Source organism: Impatiens glandulifera, chromosome 1 (assembly GCF_907164915.1).
Source record: "Impatiens glandulifera chromosome 1, dImpGla2.1, whole genome shotgun sequence".
NCBI classification, from domain to species: Eukaryota; Viridiplantae; Streptophyta; class Magnoliopsida; order Ericales; family Balsaminaceae; genus Impatiens; species Impatiens glandulifera.
In genome coordinates this window covers 107,503,355-107,521,038 of record NC_061862.1, presented here as the reverse complement: position 1 = coordinate 107,521,038, position 17,684 = coordinate 107,503,355, and the positions used below count along the sequence as shown (strand labels likewise).

At 33.8% G+C, this 17,684-nt stretch overlaps 2 protein-coding genes across 2 annotated transcripts; one reads left to right on the top strand and one right to left on the bottom strand.

Annotated features, from left to right (window-relative positions):
• The first annotated feature begins 204 nt into the window (after window positions 1-204).
• On the top strand, window positions 205-6,077 carry LOC124919519 (protein EMSY-LIKE 3-like). The gene is made up of 10 exons (XM_047459771.1): window positions 205-547; window positions 2,445-2,656; window positions 2,725-2,834; window positions 3,030-3,294; window positions 3,390-3,602; window positions 3,702-3,770; window positions 4,532-4,774; window positions 5,275-5,343; window positions 5,418-5,481; window positions 5,633-6,077. Exons 1-10 carry the CDS (start codon window positions 520-522, stop codon window positions 5,680-5,682), a joined length of 1,323 nt encoding a protein of 440 aa, XP_047315727.1. The 5' UTR covers window positions 205-519; the 3' UTR covers window positions 5,683-6,077.
• Window positions 6,078-7,549: 1,472 nt separating this feature from the next.
• Window positions 7,550-10,177, bottom strand: LOC124922772 (ras-related protein RABD1-like). The gene is made up of 8 exons (XM_047463483.1): window positions 10,139-10,177; window positions 9,978-10,050; window positions 9,772-9,819; window positions 9,627-9,674; window positions 9,225-9,296; window positions 8,986-9,141; window positions 8,789-8,892; window positions 7,550-7,807 (listed from the first exon to the last, which is right to left on the bottom strand). The coding sequence occupies exons 1-8, from the start codon at window positions 10,150-10,152 to the stop codon at window positions 7,714-7,716; spliced, it is 609 nt and encodes a 202-aa protein (XP_047319439.1). The 5' UTR covers window positions 10,153-10,177; the 3' UTR covers window positions 7,550-7,713.
• Window positions 10,178-17,684: the final 7,507 nt, after the last annotated feature.

Sequence of the window (17,684 nt, the reverse complement as noted above, 5' to 3'; positions counted from 1 at the left end):
ATAATTAAATGTAAGATTTATTTAATAATAAATTATAATTATTAAATAAAAAACTAAATTTAAACATTTATTATGGTTAGTTTGGAAAAAAGAAAAGAATAAAATGAGTTATTTTAGGAAGTTAATTCCAAACAAGGAATATTAGTAAACCAGCGATCCCCAAAGCCCTGCGGAACTCAAACCAAACTATTAGCCAAGAAATCGAATTGTTCTATAATGTCGTTTCAAGTCCGCAGGTTTTCGACTGAACAAGCTCGAATTCAAGCTCAACATAATTCTTGTAATTTCATCAGTAAATCGCCTTCGATTCGTCTCCGAATTCATCTGTTCTCCAGACGATACGGGAACAGGGAGGAGAATCGCACATTTGTGTTTTTAAGGATTCGACTTTGTTCCAACTTTGCGTCGGACTCGGAGCGGATGTAATCGGTGTTATATCTGTTGAATGCTTCGTGAGACCTAGGGTTTCCTTTTCTGGAGTGTATAAAGGTACTTTCCGAGGGTTTTGAGCTTCTGGGTATGGACTACGGGCCTTACGACAGTAGTGGTGAGTTTAACTCGAGAACGAAAGCCTAAATCTTTTTTTCTTGTTAAGGTGGATTTACTCAAAAGATATATATAATTAGGGTTTTGATCAAATATGGTTTTCTCTATTGGAATCTATTCCCTCTTATTCTGATTTTTATTTTGGAATAGCTTTTTTTCATCTTGGAAAGAGAGAATTAGGGTCTGAAATATGGTCAAGCTTGTAATTTACTGGTGAGTTTGATTCTTAATGTTTATGCTAGAACTGTATTCACAAGATAAAGAGATAGGGTTTTCTTGTGTGGGAGCTATGTAGAACTTTAAACATGGTAAATTTCAAATGTATCCTTCAAGAATGGGAGACATATATATATTATCATTGCTGAACAAGGCCTTAGGGTCTGAATCAATATCTTTTTTTTTTTGGTTATGAGTATAAGTAAAGAGGAAGATACATTAGACTTGTTGCATCACAAAGCACAAATGGTGAGTTGTAGGGCCATATGCCTCACAAGTCCTTGACATTGAGATTTAAAATATATTTATATTCCTTTAAGGTGTAACATGTAATGCTAGGAAGGATCTAGATGGAGTGTATATAATCCTTTAGCTTGAATTAACGGAAGTAATGTAATTTGACTGTACTTATAAAAAGAACACGATATACTAAACAAAGTCCGACAACCTGGTATCACTGTGAAGATAAACTTTTGACCAAAATGACTAGGGTAGCTCAAGTGGTAAGAATCGATGTCTAAGAGACCAAAGATACTGGTTCGATTTTCACTTAGATCGCCTTAGGTTGAAGTGAAGGTCATGACTGTCGGAGGTTGTGTTAGCTTCCCAAATTCAAAAAAAAAAAAAAGATGTATTTTTGACCAAATGTATTGATGTATGTTTCAGAAAATGAAGTCACATTGCAAATATTTGTAGTTTTGGGTAATTTCACTTCTTGGCCAATGAAGCAACAGATTGTTGCAAAGATATTGTTTAGCTGTTTATATTGATAGGACTCTTAGAAACCATGGGCATGTTTCAACAATATATGATGGAGGTATACATTAATTGCAGATTCCAGGACTTGCTTTGTGCTTCTTCTTTGTTGTTGGCTAGAATTAAATAAGTCTACGTTTGGTTAAAGCTAAATTAGAATTGTGGTTGGAAATGTGGCTCCAATTCCAATTATGTTGTTTGTTTAAGGACTCAAAATGTGTATAATTTGTGTAGCTGCAATTCCACTCTAATAACCTCCCAATTCCAGTATACTCTTGTACGATTCAAGAGAAAGCCACTCTTCCAACTGTTTTTTAATTAGCTGAAAATGGGTTTATATGTCGTTATATGCTTATAGACTTATTGACAGTTAGAAGGGGAAATGAAAAATTAATATAGAAGAATAAAATCAAACATATTTCTTAAGGATTACAATTCAATGATTTTTTTTTTCAAACATAAGAATTGATTGTAATTCAATGTCAATTCTAATTCCAATTTCACTCATCCAAACATAGCTTAAGAGTAGTCCTTAAAATTTAGTTATTGTTATTTTGGCAGAGTCCATTTCGTGACGACCCCTTTTATACTAACTTTAACTTAAACAAAATCACTTTCACTTTTTACTTTGTCAATTTTCGATAGTGATTAAGCCTTTTCGGAATGTGTTATTTCGTCACAATGACTTTTGAAAATTGACAAAGTAAAGAGTGAAAACGATGTTGTTTACATTTGGTATGTAAAGTGTGATTGAATCAAATGAACTTTTTTATGTGAAAAGGGGATGCAAAAGTGATTTTTGACAGAATTTTAGATCATCCTACAAAAGTTTTTGTTGATAACAATTGTTTTTAGCAAAGTGAGAAAAAGAGATACCAAAAAGGATGTCTGCTAACAATTCTGTATTCACTACAAATTGATTGCAGGCACTGATGATGACCTTTCTCTTCCACATCAGAACAGAGTTCAAAGAGGGGGGCGTGTTGCAGCAAATGGGAGACCTACTGTTATGAGTGCTGCTCCATATGGTAGGATGTATGATGATACTGATATGGAGACTCAAATTCATTTACTTGAGCAAGAAGCATACAGTTCAGTTCTTAGAGCCTTTAGAGCTCAAGCTGATGCCATTACTTGGGTACTCTAATCATTTATTCACATGTTCTAAGTGTTAGGTATTCGTTTTAATGTATGTATATTCTTCAGGAGAAGGAAAGTTTAATAACTGAACTAAGGAAGGAGCTGAGATTGTCTAATGAAGAACATAGGGAACTAATGAACAGGGTTAATTCTGACGATCTCATCAGAAGGATAAGGTCTGAACCTTGTTTCCAGTCAAAGACTCTCATTTGGAAACATTTATAATATCTGTTTTTCTTTGTATCTAGATACAAACCCAGATGAAAAAAACCAATAATATATATATTTTTAAAACAAATCCAAATGTGGCCCATGTCATGTTCTGAAGCTCTAGTTTCCGATGTCTTTTAATTGGAAAATTAATCGAATAGGGAGTGGAGACAATCAGGTGGGCATCAACCTGCCATGATTGGCACTGGACAAGCTGTACGTGATCCAATTCCAAGCCCTTCTGTTTCTGCATCACGAAAGAAACAAAAAATGGTATCATCTGTACCTTCTCAATCTTACGGTGCACCAACTCCACCTTTCCTTCCACAACCAGTGGGTGGTGGTGGTTCAAGCCAACCATCATCTTCAACTGCAAAACGAGGACCTATGATGGGAGGAGTTAATAAGGGAAAGAAGTCTAAATCTGTGAGATTTTAAATTGGGTTCTTGCATTATATTTTACAGTTATACAGTTTTTTTTAACTATTTTCTTTCCTTTTTCACCATTGAATGCAAAGCAGAGTCAGATTATGTCAGGAAGAACACAACAACACCCTTCTTCAGGTCCACCTGTAAGAGGTCAACAAAGTAATAGGGTAGCTGCGGGTGCGTTTCCTAGTGAACCTGCTCAAGCACCATCTTTTGATTCATTGATGGGAAGAAAAGTAAGGACACGGTGGCCTGATGACAATAACTTTTATGAAGCCGTTATTACAGATTTCGAAGCTGATAAGGTTTATATATCATTTATTCCGTGGTCATTCATATTAGGTATTTGATTTCAGTTTTTTTTTGCTCAACACATTATTTCCTTTGCTTTTGTGTATTGCTAGGGCCGGCATGCTCTTGTTTATGATATGGGTACTGAGAAAGAGACATGGGAATGGGTCAACATTTCGGAGGTAGAAGTCATATTCAAAAACAGATAATTTGCATCTCAAAATGCGACTCTGGGCTATTGAGGCCAGAAAATTTTGAATGGGAACTGTAAAACTGCTCTAGTAAACAAAGACCTTGTTTGATCTAGGGTTATTTCCAAATAACCTTGTTTGATGTAGATTAGAGCTTGTTTGATCTTGGGTTATTTGGATTATTTCCAAATAATATTTTATCACATATGTTTTCAACAATCAAATCACTATTTATCAATCAAAGTACCAAAATTCTTACTTTATTTTTTTTATAAATTTTGAATATAAAAGATATTTTCGTCATTTAACCTAAATAATCCACTTTTTCTTCAGCAAGATTTTGAATTCCCAATCCAATTGTTTTTCAAATAACCCCACATCAAACAAGCTCTTATACCCCTAATAAATATATAGTTTTTAAATGTAGGGTATTTTAATTGATGATTTAAATGATGTGATTGATGGATGGATTGTTGATTTGATTGGATAGTGGGTTATTTGGTCAATATTTTAATTGATGAAATTAATATTAAATAAGCCACAACAAACAAAGCCTAATTATAACTACTAGGTCTTGCATGTTTTCCATGGAAACATCTGTTAAGACAACTCCTCCAAGGAAAATAGCAGTTTCATTATTCTGGTTTTGATAAAAGTTCTTTATCTCATCTATTTGTTTGTGCTTATGACTAGTGTTCTCTGTCTTTTTCTTAAAATAATTTTCTTTTTTTCTCTTTTCATGCATTTGACAGATTTCTCCCGAAGATATTCAGTGGGTGGGTGAAGATCCTGGAATATCCCGTCATGTTGGGTCTGGACATGGAATGGGTAGACCTGTGGAGCGTGAAGGTGGTGGTCCAGCCTTAGGGAGAGGTAGAGGAGGAGGAGGGGTGCCAAGGAATCATGCAAAGAAAGAGTTACCTTCACAAAATGGCATAGGAAAGAAGGGAACTGATGAAATCCAAATACTTCATACAGATAGTCTTGTTAAGGAGGTAAAGTGAAAACTCCATCCCATTTATTCTCTCTTATTAGTTAGTGTGCTTTTGGTATTGAAAAATCTTATCCAGCCAAAACTATGTTTGGGATGATACCCCACAAGATTTGTGATCACAATCCAGCCAATAAATCATTTGTCAAACAAATTGTAATCACATTCAGTACCAAAAGGAAAATAATCTAGGACTACAACTTTAGCCATTCTTCTATGAGCCCATTTGAAAACTTTGGTTTTCAGAAAATCTTGAGATCGAGAAATTGCCTAATTTGTAGTTGTAGTGAATATTTTTTAGTTTAGTTGGCGAATAAAGTTGTAGGTGGTTCATTATCACAATCTTTTTTAAAAGATATTTTTGTTTGTTAAAAAACGTGGAGCTTTCGATGAAAGAGGCGATATTTTGTTGCCACTTTGATAAAAATGAATACCAAAAAGTATTAATTTATTTATTTAACCATTTTTGATGATCTTATATAGAGTTTCTCATGATTTTGGTAGGTTGAACGGGTGTTTAGCAATAGTCATCCAAATCCTATAGAAGTTGAGAAGGCAAAGAAGGCATTAAAAGTAAGTTGGAATATATATGCAGTCTTATATCTCTTCTATTATGTATACCTACTGAGAATATTCTGTGCTTGTAGGATCAGGAACAAGCACTCACCGAAGCAATTGCAAAGCTTGCAGATATTTCCGATGGTGAAAGCGGTATATACAGACACAAACCTAACATTTTTTCAGGATAAAAGTTCATTTTCCTTCCTTTAACTTGCATCAAAATGAACTTCTTTCCTATTTTCTCACGTTTCTTATAAACCTACATTATGTTGAGTTCTACTCCTCTGTTATGTAATAACAGATGAAGGCGGTCATTTTTTGCACGGGAAGCCCATGGAGAAGGATAAATAGAAAATTGTGTTTGAGCGCGCAGAATATTATGAATGTGATGATATTACTCTGACTGGATTAATATTTCATTCTTTTACATGAATTATGGTTGTGGCTATCTGGCTTTTCCCCAAAATTAGGCAAAAATTGAATAGATATGTGCTGAGAATTTAACCAGGAGAGGAGAAGGTTTTGTAAGATTATTTTCTCTAGATTTGGAATAGGCTATCATATTTTTCATCATGATGTAAAAAAGTTTTTGTGTTCATTGCCAGCTGATTCTTATGGTTTAGTGTCTTTTTTTTTCTTCTTTTTTTTTTTATTGTAAGGATGGGGAAGAGAAAAAAGAGAAAAAAAAAAAAAACAAGATTCTTGGCTATTTCGAGCCTTAATAGACTAACTGTTTATTTGATGTCTTTTCTCTTCTCTTTATTGGTTTTTGTTCTTACTCATGGGGACTATTCAATGTTAATGCATTTTTAATTGATCTTTTCTCTTAATAAGAAGGGTTCACATAGTTGAATAGTAGTATCTTATTTATGCCATTGAAATTAAAATATTTGGTGCACTTATTTTGAGTTTTTGTTCATGATTTAAACTTAGTCATAAAGCTTTGAATTGGAATAGAAAAACATTGATTTAAATGAGGATAGGATGTGTTTGTTACTTGAGATCTGACTAAATTCATGAAAAAATGTGCTCTTAGAAAATTTAAGACAGGTAAAATGTGATGAATATTGTTGATATAATGAACTACTTATTGTCAATTTTATCTTAAATTATATGTTTTTTTGGTTTTGTTTATTCTTCATTAGAGGTAGTTAGATTAGTTTTTTTTATTATTATTATAATACCTTTTATTATATTATATTAATTTTTTAAACTATTTCATCACTTAATTTATTAATTAAAATATTCTTATTTTAATTTTATAAAATTTAAATATAAAAATTTTATAGTAATTAAACTATTTAAAATTTTTATAACTTATTATTTTATCAAACAAATATTTTTTAAAAAATTATAAATAAAATTCACCTCTAAAAATTTTATTTTTATTTTTTTAAATAAAAGAGAACTAGCCTCATGTTTTCGTTTAGACTTAGAGTGCTCAAAATTTTCTATTTATAAATTTGTAACATTGAAATGTGACCTCACCTCTTTTGTAATGTTTGTTTGAGTGTCAAGAATAATGATTCATTCATCGGGATAAATTTATCTCTAATATAATGTTTATACAAGTTTTTAATGAGATATTATTTATTAAACTACTCAATTATCAAAATATATTGTGTAAACCAAATCATATTATCCTACTCAAATTAAATTAAATTAAATTATTCATTTTAACGAGGTTGGTCATTTTATACTGTGAAGTCAATATCGTTCCATTCAATTTTTATTTTTAAATAATTTTACAAGGGCGATTAACAAAACAAATATTCGAAATAATCGTTTCCTTGTTGAGATAACTCTAAACAAGTTTGGAGCAGTTTAGGTAAAATTAAACAAACTGGTAAAAAACCATTTTTTTCCAAAATATATTCGCATAAAAATAACATGTTCTCGTATAAAAAAATTAAATAATAGTCGGGTTAAAATAAAAATCTCAAACAAATATTGTGTAAGAAAAACACCTTATTTTTTCTGGGATTAAAAAAATTGCAAAACAAAGAGAATTATAATCAATATCATGATCCATATTTATATCATCAATGGAGATAATCTTGCACCTTATGAGCCAAGCCTCCTATTATTATAATTATTTTATTTTAATTGAAATACTAATATTTGTATTAATAAAGTTTAAGTCTTAAAAAATCTAGCTCTAAAAACAAAAGAAGAAATAAATAAATATATTAAGATACTAGTCTAGACTTGATAGATAGAAATATATAACCTATGTTTTGTATTTTCTACACACAAAATAACACAAGTTGATTCAATCAGCTAATCTGTTCCATCTTTGTTTATAATCTAGGTATTTCAAAAATTTCAATCACATCAAACCATAGTAAACAAAATATATATATAAAACCTCGAAATTGATTTTCAGCCGCAGCAGCGGCTCTTCTGATTCTCAATCGGCCGACCCTTCATTTCGACGGGATTTACATTCTTGGCACCGTTTGTTAGGTTACCCATTCTGTAAATTCGAAATGGCGAACTATATAAATAATATAATCAAATTTAGATTTTCTGTTAAACTCGACAAATTTGGCTCAACCCAATAACTATCTACTAGAAAAATGATATTCTAAATTCAAGCTTATTTTAATAAACTAAATTGTAATTATGTAGGTAAATATGTATGAAGGACTATAGAATAAATGAAAATATTGTGGATTTTTCTGAAATTATTTTTAAAAATCTGAAAAAAATAAAAAATTGTTTCAATGAAATGACTAAAAAAAATGGACACCATCTTTGTGAGTTGTCACTTACCAATGATAATAACAGCTAAATGTATAAATAATGGGTTCAAGTAGTGGAAATAACTTATTAATAATACTTATGAAAAGTGGGTTATTTGATATTATTTAGGACTGTCAGAATGTTAATATATAATAGTATATAAATTAAAAAATATATTTTAATTTTTTATTTAATTATTTGAGGAAGTAAGTGGTTATCATGTCTTCAAAATTTGAAATAGACAATATTATTGAAAAACTTTGATTGACTTTTCAACTAGAAATAGACCAAATCAAGAACTTGTTTGATGTTTTTTTTTTCAAAGAAAGAAAGTTTTGGACTTTATTGATCTAGGTTACCAGATTTTAATTACAAATAACTTATTATGTTCAAAGTATTAACAAAAATATATTAAAATATCTCTATTTTAAAAATTATATATTTATACCCCTAAAATCAATCTTGTTTGGGTTTGGGATTAAATATCAAAATAATCTCAAATCTCATTGACAGGATTATTTACCCCCATCAAACCCATTTGAAACTCCATTTAAAATACATAAATACCCTTCTTATGTTTACTATTTAATTCATCCAAAGAGGTTATTTGGTCTTTTTTTGTATTCCTTTAAAAGAACATGTACAATTGAATGCATTGTGCAAATATAAGTTCCCATGACAATGACAATGACATTGAATTAGAGAGACTTACTTGTTCTTAATTTCTCCCACCATTGCCAAGAAAACTTCCTCTACATTAACTGAAACTTTTGCACTTGTTTCAAGGAAAGGAATCCCAAGATCATCAGCAAAAGCCTGCTTTGTTCATGGACAATTCAGATTATTGAGCATCAAAGATAGTTTTGAATTATAATTAAGATCTTAATATGAGTTAAAAAAACAAACCACCTTTGCTGTTTGTGTTTCAACAACCTTGGTCTCCACCATATCACATTTGTTTCCTACTAGAAGTTTACACACATCATCATTTGCATATTTACCAATTTCATCCACCCATTGATTCACATTGTTGAAGCTCTCCATCTCTGTCACATCATAGACAATCTAAAAATGGAAGAAAATTCAGAATTGGCTCTAATGGTATTAATACAAATGAACAATTTAACAGATTTACAACGAATTCATACAATAATTCCATGAGCTCCTCGATAGTAACTACTAGTTATAGTTCGAAACCTCTCCTGTCCAGCAGTGTCCCACTGCAGAAGAAGGAATCAAAATCAATTCACATGTTATTCATGAAAACTGAATCCTGTATCTTCCATGATTCATCAAAGGGCAGAAAAGATGGAAAAAGATTAAACCAAACCCTAACTTCAAATGTGTATGATGAATTTGGAAACAGGTATTATAATTTGAAGTTGTAGCTTGATCATGGAAAAGATCAAACCAAACCCTAACTTTTGTATTCATGAGATTCATCTAATAAACATAAACAAATCTCTTAGTTTACTAGCAACAGAGCATATAATCAAATCTGTATGATGAATTTGTAAACAGATATTCATGATTTGAAGTTGTTCGCTTACAATTTGCAGTTTGATCGTCTTCCCATCCAGCTCAACTGTACTGATTTTCTGTTGAAAATCAGATTTACAAATCGTTTTATGTATAGATTCGAAAATGTAATGTCGTATCAAAGCAACAACTGAGAGAAAACAAAGAAGAACTCACGAAGTCAACACCAATGGTGCTAATATAACTTTCGACGTATGCATCATCCTGCCATTATCGAAGTTGGAACAAGTTAAATACAACATCTCTTGCCTTTCAAATTTCAATCTATTCAGAAATAATGAAGATGCTGCAACAACACATTATAGAAAGCGATATATATATATATATATAGAGAGAGAGAGAGAGAGATAAAGGGTAGTTACAGAAAATCTGAGAAGAAGACATGATTTTCCGACGGAAGAATCTCCTATGATCAATATCTTGAAGAGATAATCGCTGTAAATCAACAGTAAACGAGTCATTACTAGTATTGAAAACATGAAACTAGATCAAAAGATAAGAACTTGGTGTAAAGATTCCTCACTATTCGTTGTTCATCTTCTTCCTCGGGAAGCTTTTCTCTCTCTCTCTGGTTCTGAAATGAAACTAATAAGAACTGAATTTATATATACAAATTTAAATATTATTATTATTATATGCTTTGAATATTGTAAATAAGTTTATTATTATTTTTTTTTTCTCAATAAATAGATCATTTTTATGCTTGTAATATTACATGTTTTGATTATCATAATCTAAAATTACTTCATATAAAAGTTTTACATCAAAATATGTTTTATAAGATATAAAGAGATAAGTCAAATCAAAAATTAATTATACAAAATTCATATTCATAAATAAATTTGGTTCATTAATCGGTTAAATGTTTATGTTAGTCGATTTATAATAACATCATGTTTTCATTTAAAACCACTATTATTTTCATGTTATTAATAAATGAGGAGAACTGAGAAAGAAAATAAGACCACAAAATCAAATAGGACTGATATTTGTGTATGAGAGAAATAAAAATAATAATATTTCGAATATGTCTATTTTGCCGATTTTTTCTATCTCTCCCAAACATGGCATGTTCGGGATAAACATCTCTCAAATATAGTCATTTTTTAAAAGAAAAAAAAAAACAAATTTTTATTAATTTTTTCTCTCTCCTGCACATATAATAAGCCACGTATGATTCGTGACATTACTTGCTTTATAACTTGGTTTCTCAAATTATTTACTTAATAAATATATAAAAATAAATAAAAATTATGTTAGACTTGTTACTTCATTTAGCTAGTATAAGTTTTATTTAATAGTAGAAACATTATTTAAATTAGGGATGAAAAATAAATATATGAATTGCTACACTAATTCAATTTGTCACTTGGAATGTAGAATTTTGATACATTCGAACTAATACGATATATTAATTAATTTAGGCCCAAATATTATTTTGAGCTCGAATTTTAGACGTTTTGACCAAATGAACTTCGAACTTTGAGTTAAGCCATTTGGAGCTTGATGTCACAGCCCATTGGCCACGATGTGCATTTCAGAATATTCCAGAATGTAAATGTCAAGCTACGAGGTGCATTTCCAGAATATTCCAGAATGCAATTCTATACAATCTGTGCTCAAGGGACTTGTGCACAGATACGAGGGACCGTGTGGGGATTGTTTCAAGGAAGAGGTTGAAGAGTATCAGGCCAAGGTCGAACCGAGGACGGCCACGACTAAGGTGGGGGAGTATGTCACGGCCCATTAGAGTCACAATCCAATCCAGGTCGAGGCTCATTAAAGTCTTGGCCTAATAGTGCACTAATTTTCTTAGCCCAAGAGGAGGCCCAGTTGCCAATCTAGGCCCAATGAATCTTCTAATTAAGAAAGATATTAGAAGATATTCTAATTAAGGAAGGAATTGGAAGATATATACTAGGATTAAAATATATATTTTAATTAAGGAAAAGATTATTTTCTAGTTAAGGAAAAGATTACAAGAGATATTCTAAATTAGGTAGGGATATTCTTGCTATGGAATGGATATCCTAAATTAATGCAATTAAATTGTAATTATAAGACAATTCCTAATTTAATACGTGTAAGTCCTATAAATACTATGAAGGTATTTCATTATAATTATCAAGTATTCTTTCAATACAATCTTATTCTAAAGAGTTTTCTCTCTCTAAGTCCATTGTATTCTTCTTATATTGTTTAAAAAAACTTTCTAAGCTAGAATCAGATTCGATTTAACTTAGTGCCGCACGGGTCAAATTTTAGCACGTGACAAGTGGTATCAGAGCAAGGTTGTACTTCCGCATTCAAGCTGCAAAAGATGAATTCAAAAATTATCGTCACTAAGGTTCCGACCGGCCAACAGAAAGACAAGGGATCCAAGAAGGATAAATCCGTCGAGAGAGGTGCTGCCATGGAAGCGCGGGTGACCCGGCTTAAAGAAGACATGAGCGAGCAACAAGAAGCTCTCGAGATGTTTAGCGCGGTGGCCGAGAGGGTGACGATGTTGGATTAGGGTGCTGAAAAGTTGGAGAATGAGTTAATGAGAATCATTAATGGTTCGAATCGTAGCGTTCGTGACAAAGTGCTAGGATCGGTTCGAGTGGAGATTAATGATATCTGCCAAAAAGTGTTTGATCCAATCCAGGGAGAAGTCCATGCGATGGTTGAGGCCCTCCGAAGGGAGATCTTGGGGAGGCTAAGATTTATGGACAGACGGATTGAGAGGAATGTAGGGGAACATAGAGGCGCGGCACCTCAACGGATGGATGTTCCTAAGCCAACTCCATTCAAAGGCTCGAGGAGTGCAAGGGAAGTGGAGGACTTCCTTTGGAACATGGAGAGATACTTTCGGGCATCAAGCATACTTGATGATCGTGACAAGTTGGAGACAACACATTTCTTCCTACAAGAGATGGCATTGCTGTGGTGGAGGAGGTGAGAAGGAGATATTGAACGAGGGACCTTGAGGATAGAAACATGGGAAGACTTCAAAACCGACTTCAAACGCCAATTCTTCCTAGAGAATGCCGAGTACGAGGCTAGGAAAATGTTGAGTCAACTTGTGCATAAATGGACCATCAAAGAGTATGTGAAGGAATTCCAGGAGTTGATGCTCGAGTTACCCAGTCTAACGAAACAGGAGGCACTATTCGCATTTGTTAACGACCTAAAGACGTGGGCACAGTTGGAGCTGCAAAGGGTCAAGGTGCGGGACGTTTCTGAGGCAATATCGGTTACAAAAAGACTGATAGAGCTCAAAGTGTCTGTGGACATGCCGAAGTTCATCAGAGATGATGAGGAAAAAAGTGTGGGAGACCGCCCACAAGACCAAGAGAAAGGTGGGGGAGATCGTCCATCTAAGAAGGGGCATGCACATAAAAACTCAAGGAGGCAAGCCGACGAATCAGATAAGCTAAGAGCCTGTTATATTTGTGGTGCTCATAATCACATAAAGTATATGTGCCCGTTTAAAAGGGAAAAGGTTGCAGTAGTGAAAGGAACTGAATCCTCTGATGAGGAAGAAGAGACTCAAATAGGATCCTTAAGACTGCTCAATGTTGTGAAGGCTAGTATTGTGAAGTCGAACAAGGGAACAAGGAGGGGCTCTTTGTTTGTGGAATCTTGGATCGGGGGAAAGTGCATCAAGATACTAGTGGACACAGGGGCTATGCATAACTTCATGCGAGAAGGAGTAGCCAAGGCGTTGGGTCTGCAGATCAGCCCAACAAGAGGGACGGTGAAGTCCTTCGATGTAGCCAAGCCGGTGAATGGGGAGGCTAGGAGAGTGCACACCAGGATCGGAGGCTGGAATGGGACAATCTCATTTACCTTGGTCCCAATGGAAGACTACGACGTAGTGTTGGGACTAGAACGGTGCGATCAGGTACGCGCTTGCATAATGCCTTATTCCGATTCCTTAATCATTTTGGATCACGGGAAGACTAGCATAATTCCAACAATGAGAGAATTAGAGGGAATAAGCAGGTTCTCGGCGATGGGATTCATTTGAGGTCGTAAATGTGGTAAAGAGACATTTTCCACTTTTGCCAAGATAAATGATGGGGACAGGTCCAAGGGAAAAAATGAAGTACCCGAGGAAATCCAGACATCGTGTGTCAAAGCTTTCGAGGGCTCAAGGCCAAAGACAACACACAATCATCAGATCCACAAGGTTTGGCCACATACAACGTGGGTCAAAGTCAGTCTGCCTTCACTCGCACCAAGTCCGTGGGAAAGGAAGTAGGTTGTGCTCGGGCATATTCAGAGGGAGATACCAAGAATATGAAGAGAGGGGCAGATCTGAGAGGGCGTGCAATTAGGGAAGGGGACGATGGAAAGGGGGAAGCTGCCCCCGTAACTGTTGAAGTCTATGCGGTCTGTGCTCATGGGGCTTGTGCACAGATTCAAGGGACCGTTTTCAATCGAGAGACGTGTGTGAAACGTCTCATATCGGTTAAGGCTAGCGACCATAAGTGCACCTGATACCATGACGTGCAAAGGGGGAGGAAGAGCGCTCAGGGGACGCCAGTAATAAGATCACCATGCACCGGTCTAGGGTCCTGCCGAGGACGACCACATCTTAGGTGGGGAGTATGTCACATCCCATTGGTATGGGGTGCAAATGTCAAGCCACGAGGTGCATTTCCAGAATATTCTAGAATGCAAGTTTATGCAATCTGTGCTCAAGGGGCTTGTGCACAGATACGAGGGACCGTGTGGTGATTATTTCAAGGAAGAGGTTGGAGAGTATCAGGTCAAGGTCGAACCGAGGACGGCCACGACTAAGGTGGGGGAGTATGTCACGGCCCATTAGAGTCACGACCCAATTCAGGGGATGTCGAGGTTCATTAAAGTCTTGGCCTGATAGTGCGCTAATCTTCTTAGCCCAAGGGGAGGCCCAGTTACCTATGTAGGCCTAATGAATCTTCTAATTGAGAAAGAAATTAGAAAATATTCTAATTAAGGAAGGGAATGAAAGATATATTCTAATCAAGGAAGGGATTAGAATATATATTCTAATTAAGGAAAAGATTATATTCGAAAAGATTACAAGAGATATTATAAATTAGGTAGGGATATTCTTGCTATGGAAGGAATATCCTAAATTAGTATAATTAAATTGTAATTAGAAGACAATTCTTAATTTAATATGTGTAAGTCTTATAAATATCCTGAAGGTATTTCATTGTAATTATCAAATATTCTTTTAATACAATCTTATTCTCAAGAGTTTTCTCTCTCTAAGTCCATTGTATTCTTTTTGCATTGTTTAAAAAGACTTTCTAAGCTAGAATCAGAGTCGATTTAGCTTAGTGTCGCACGAGTCGAATTTTAGCCCGTACAGTGAACTATTAAACATTTTAACATTTGAGGTTTTTCATTAAACGGATGTTGTTTCCGTTTGAATTACGTTTAATTACTTTAACCTATTTCCAACTGAATTCTAAAATCAAGCACTTCACTCTCTCTTTTCCTTCCTCATCTTGTATGTTATCTCTTCTTCCATTGCGTCTCTTATCTCTCATCATCTTTTTCTTCTTTAATCTCCTACTTCGACCATTTCAACTATGTGAGTTTGTTAAGCAATTAAGGTAATATGGTTTGTCTTGTAGGATTTTTTCTTTAGTCCTAAATTCATGATTATAAACAAATACATATTAGATTTCCTTTTAGGCTTTAATCTATAATCCTATAGATCGATAATATCTAACATGCATCAATCACAATCCTAATACATAAATTTCTCTATGTCCATAAGTTGATTAAATAAGCGGAAGCGTACCTGAATTCATGATGAAGATCTTGAGTTTGGGTTTGCTCTTCCGATTCTACAAGCGGTTTTCTTCCTTCTTCTCTCTTACGATGGAGTTTAATGAGAAAATGAAAACTGGCGACTTGTGAATCGGGGAACCACAACCCTTTTATATTATATTTATTTATTTATTTATTTATTATTTAACCATCATAAATAATAAATAAATTGACGGTTTCTACACATAACCGTTTCGTACTATTAATTATATTAATTATGTGACTTATTCAATAAAAAATAATAAATACTTAATGATCACTTTATTTTTATTGAATTCCAAATAAAAAATAGCCCAAACACATTATTTATATTTATTAGTCCAATAAATCTAACAATCTCCCACTTGGACAATATATATAATTACATGTGTTCATGTTTATGCGCAAATAATGTGGCTATCATAATTTAAAGTCACTCCAAATCAATCTCGTCCATTAATCATATCAACATTGAACCAAAGCGGTTTAATTACATTAGTTCGTAATTCAACCCATCAATGATCACGAATATCAATATAATTAAATGACATAGATCATAGTACGGATGTGTAGCATAGAAATGACATCCAGTGTGATCCATCATGTCAACTTCTAACTGGTCCCTAATGAGATCAAAATTTTCTATAAACAGAGTGTAACAAAATTCTTTATTATCCATAAACTGCAGTAATCAATAAGTCTTTATAACATACATATATATAGAAACAAACTCCCACTAAATCTGAATATCTTCAAATAACATAACACCCATTTGAGCAGTATGCTCCAAAAAGACCTTGGGTGGTAATCCCTTAGTTAGCGAATCCGCAATCATAGAGTTTGTACTAATATGTTCTATATATAAATGACCACTCTGAACTCTTTCTTTAACAACTAGGAACTTGATGTCAATGTGCTTTGACTTAGTTGAACTCCTATTGTTGTTCGAATACATGACTGCTGATTTATTGTCACAAAATAACTTTAGTGGTCTTTCAATTCCTTTCACAATCTTTAGCCCAGTGACAAAATTCCGCAGCCACATTCCATGATTGGATGCCTCATGACATGCTATAAATTCAGCGGCCATAGTGGAAGAAGCAATGAGTGTTTGTTTAACACTTTTCCATAAGATTGCTCCTCCAGCAAGCATGAAGATATAACCTGAAGTGGATCTCCGACTGTCTTGGCATCCAGCAAAATCCGAATCTGAATATCCAACGATCTCCAGTTGGTCCGATTTCTTATATGTGAGCATGTAGTCTTTAGTTCTTTTCAAATAACGCATAACCCGCTTGACTGCTACCCAGTGATCCATACCAGGGTTACTTAGATATCTGCCTAACATTCCGACAATGTATGCCAAATCTGGTCGAGTACAGACTTGTGCATACATCAAACTTCCTACTGCAGATGCATAAGGAATTTTCTGCATTTCTTTAACTTCAAGATCATTCTTAGGACATTGTTGAAGACAAAACTTGTCTCCTTTAACAACGGGCCGGGGTGTTTCCTGATTTACAATCCTGCATGCCATATCTCTTTAGTACGTTTTCATTGTAACTCTTTTGTGACAATCCAAGTATACCTCGAGAACGATCTCGATGTATCTGAATTCCTAATACAAAAGAGGCATCACCAAGATCTTTCATTTCAAACTTAGTTGAAAGAAATCTTTTAGTTTCATACAGTAAGCCTGTATCATTGCTAGCGAGCAATATATCATCAACATATAAAATCAGAAAAATATGTCTGCTCCCACTAAATTTGTGGTATACACAATCATCAATTAAATTACTCTCAAAACCAAACGAGATAATAATTTCATGAAATTTGTGATACCATTGACGAGAAGCTTGCTTGAGACCATATATGGATTTCTTTAATTTACAAACCATTTTGTTTGGATCTCCCACCACAAAATTTTCTGGTTGGTTCATAAAAATTGTTTCATCAATGTTTCCATTTAGAAACGCAGTCTTAACATCCATTTGGTGTAGCTCAAGATCAAAATGCGCCACTAATGCCATGATCGTCCTAAAAGAGTCCTTTGTCGAAACAGGGGAAAAGGTTTTTGTAAAATCAATACCTTCCCTCTGAGTGAAACCCTTTGCAACAAGACGTGCCTTATATCTTTTTACATCACCCTTTGAATCCTTTTTGGTTTTAAATATCCATTTACAACCAATAGGTTTCGCACCTTCAGGTAATCAGACTAGATCCCAAACGTCATTGTCTTCCATAGACTTAATTTCTTCATTCATGGCAATAATCCA

What these genes read in the sequence shown, in the direction of transcription:
- LOC124922772 (XM_047463483.1), bottom strand. An exon ending in GTCTTCTTCTCAGATTTTCT is followed by an intron (nt 9,820 to 9,977) that starts GTAACTACCCTT and finishes CGATAATGGCAG; the next exon opens with GATGATGCATACGTCGAAAG. An exon ending in GAGGAGCTCATGGAATTATT is followed by an intron (nt 9,142 to 9,224) that starts GTATGAATTCGT and finishes TTCCATTTTTAG; the next exon opens with ATTGTCTATGATGTGACAGA.
- LOC124919519 (XM_047459771.1), top strand. Translation starts at nt 520, where the DNA reads ATGGACTACGGGCCTTACGACAGTAGTG. An exon ending in AAGCTGATGCCATTACTTGG is followed by an intron (nt 2,657 to 2,724) that starts GTACTCTAATCA and finishes TATATTCTTCAG; the next exon opens with GAGAAGGAAAGTTTAATAAC. An exon ending in AGGGAAAGAAGTCTAAATCT is followed by an intron (nt 3,295 to 3,389) that starts GTGAGATTTTAA and finishes AATGCAAAGCAG; the next exon opens with AGTCAGATTATGTCAGGAAG.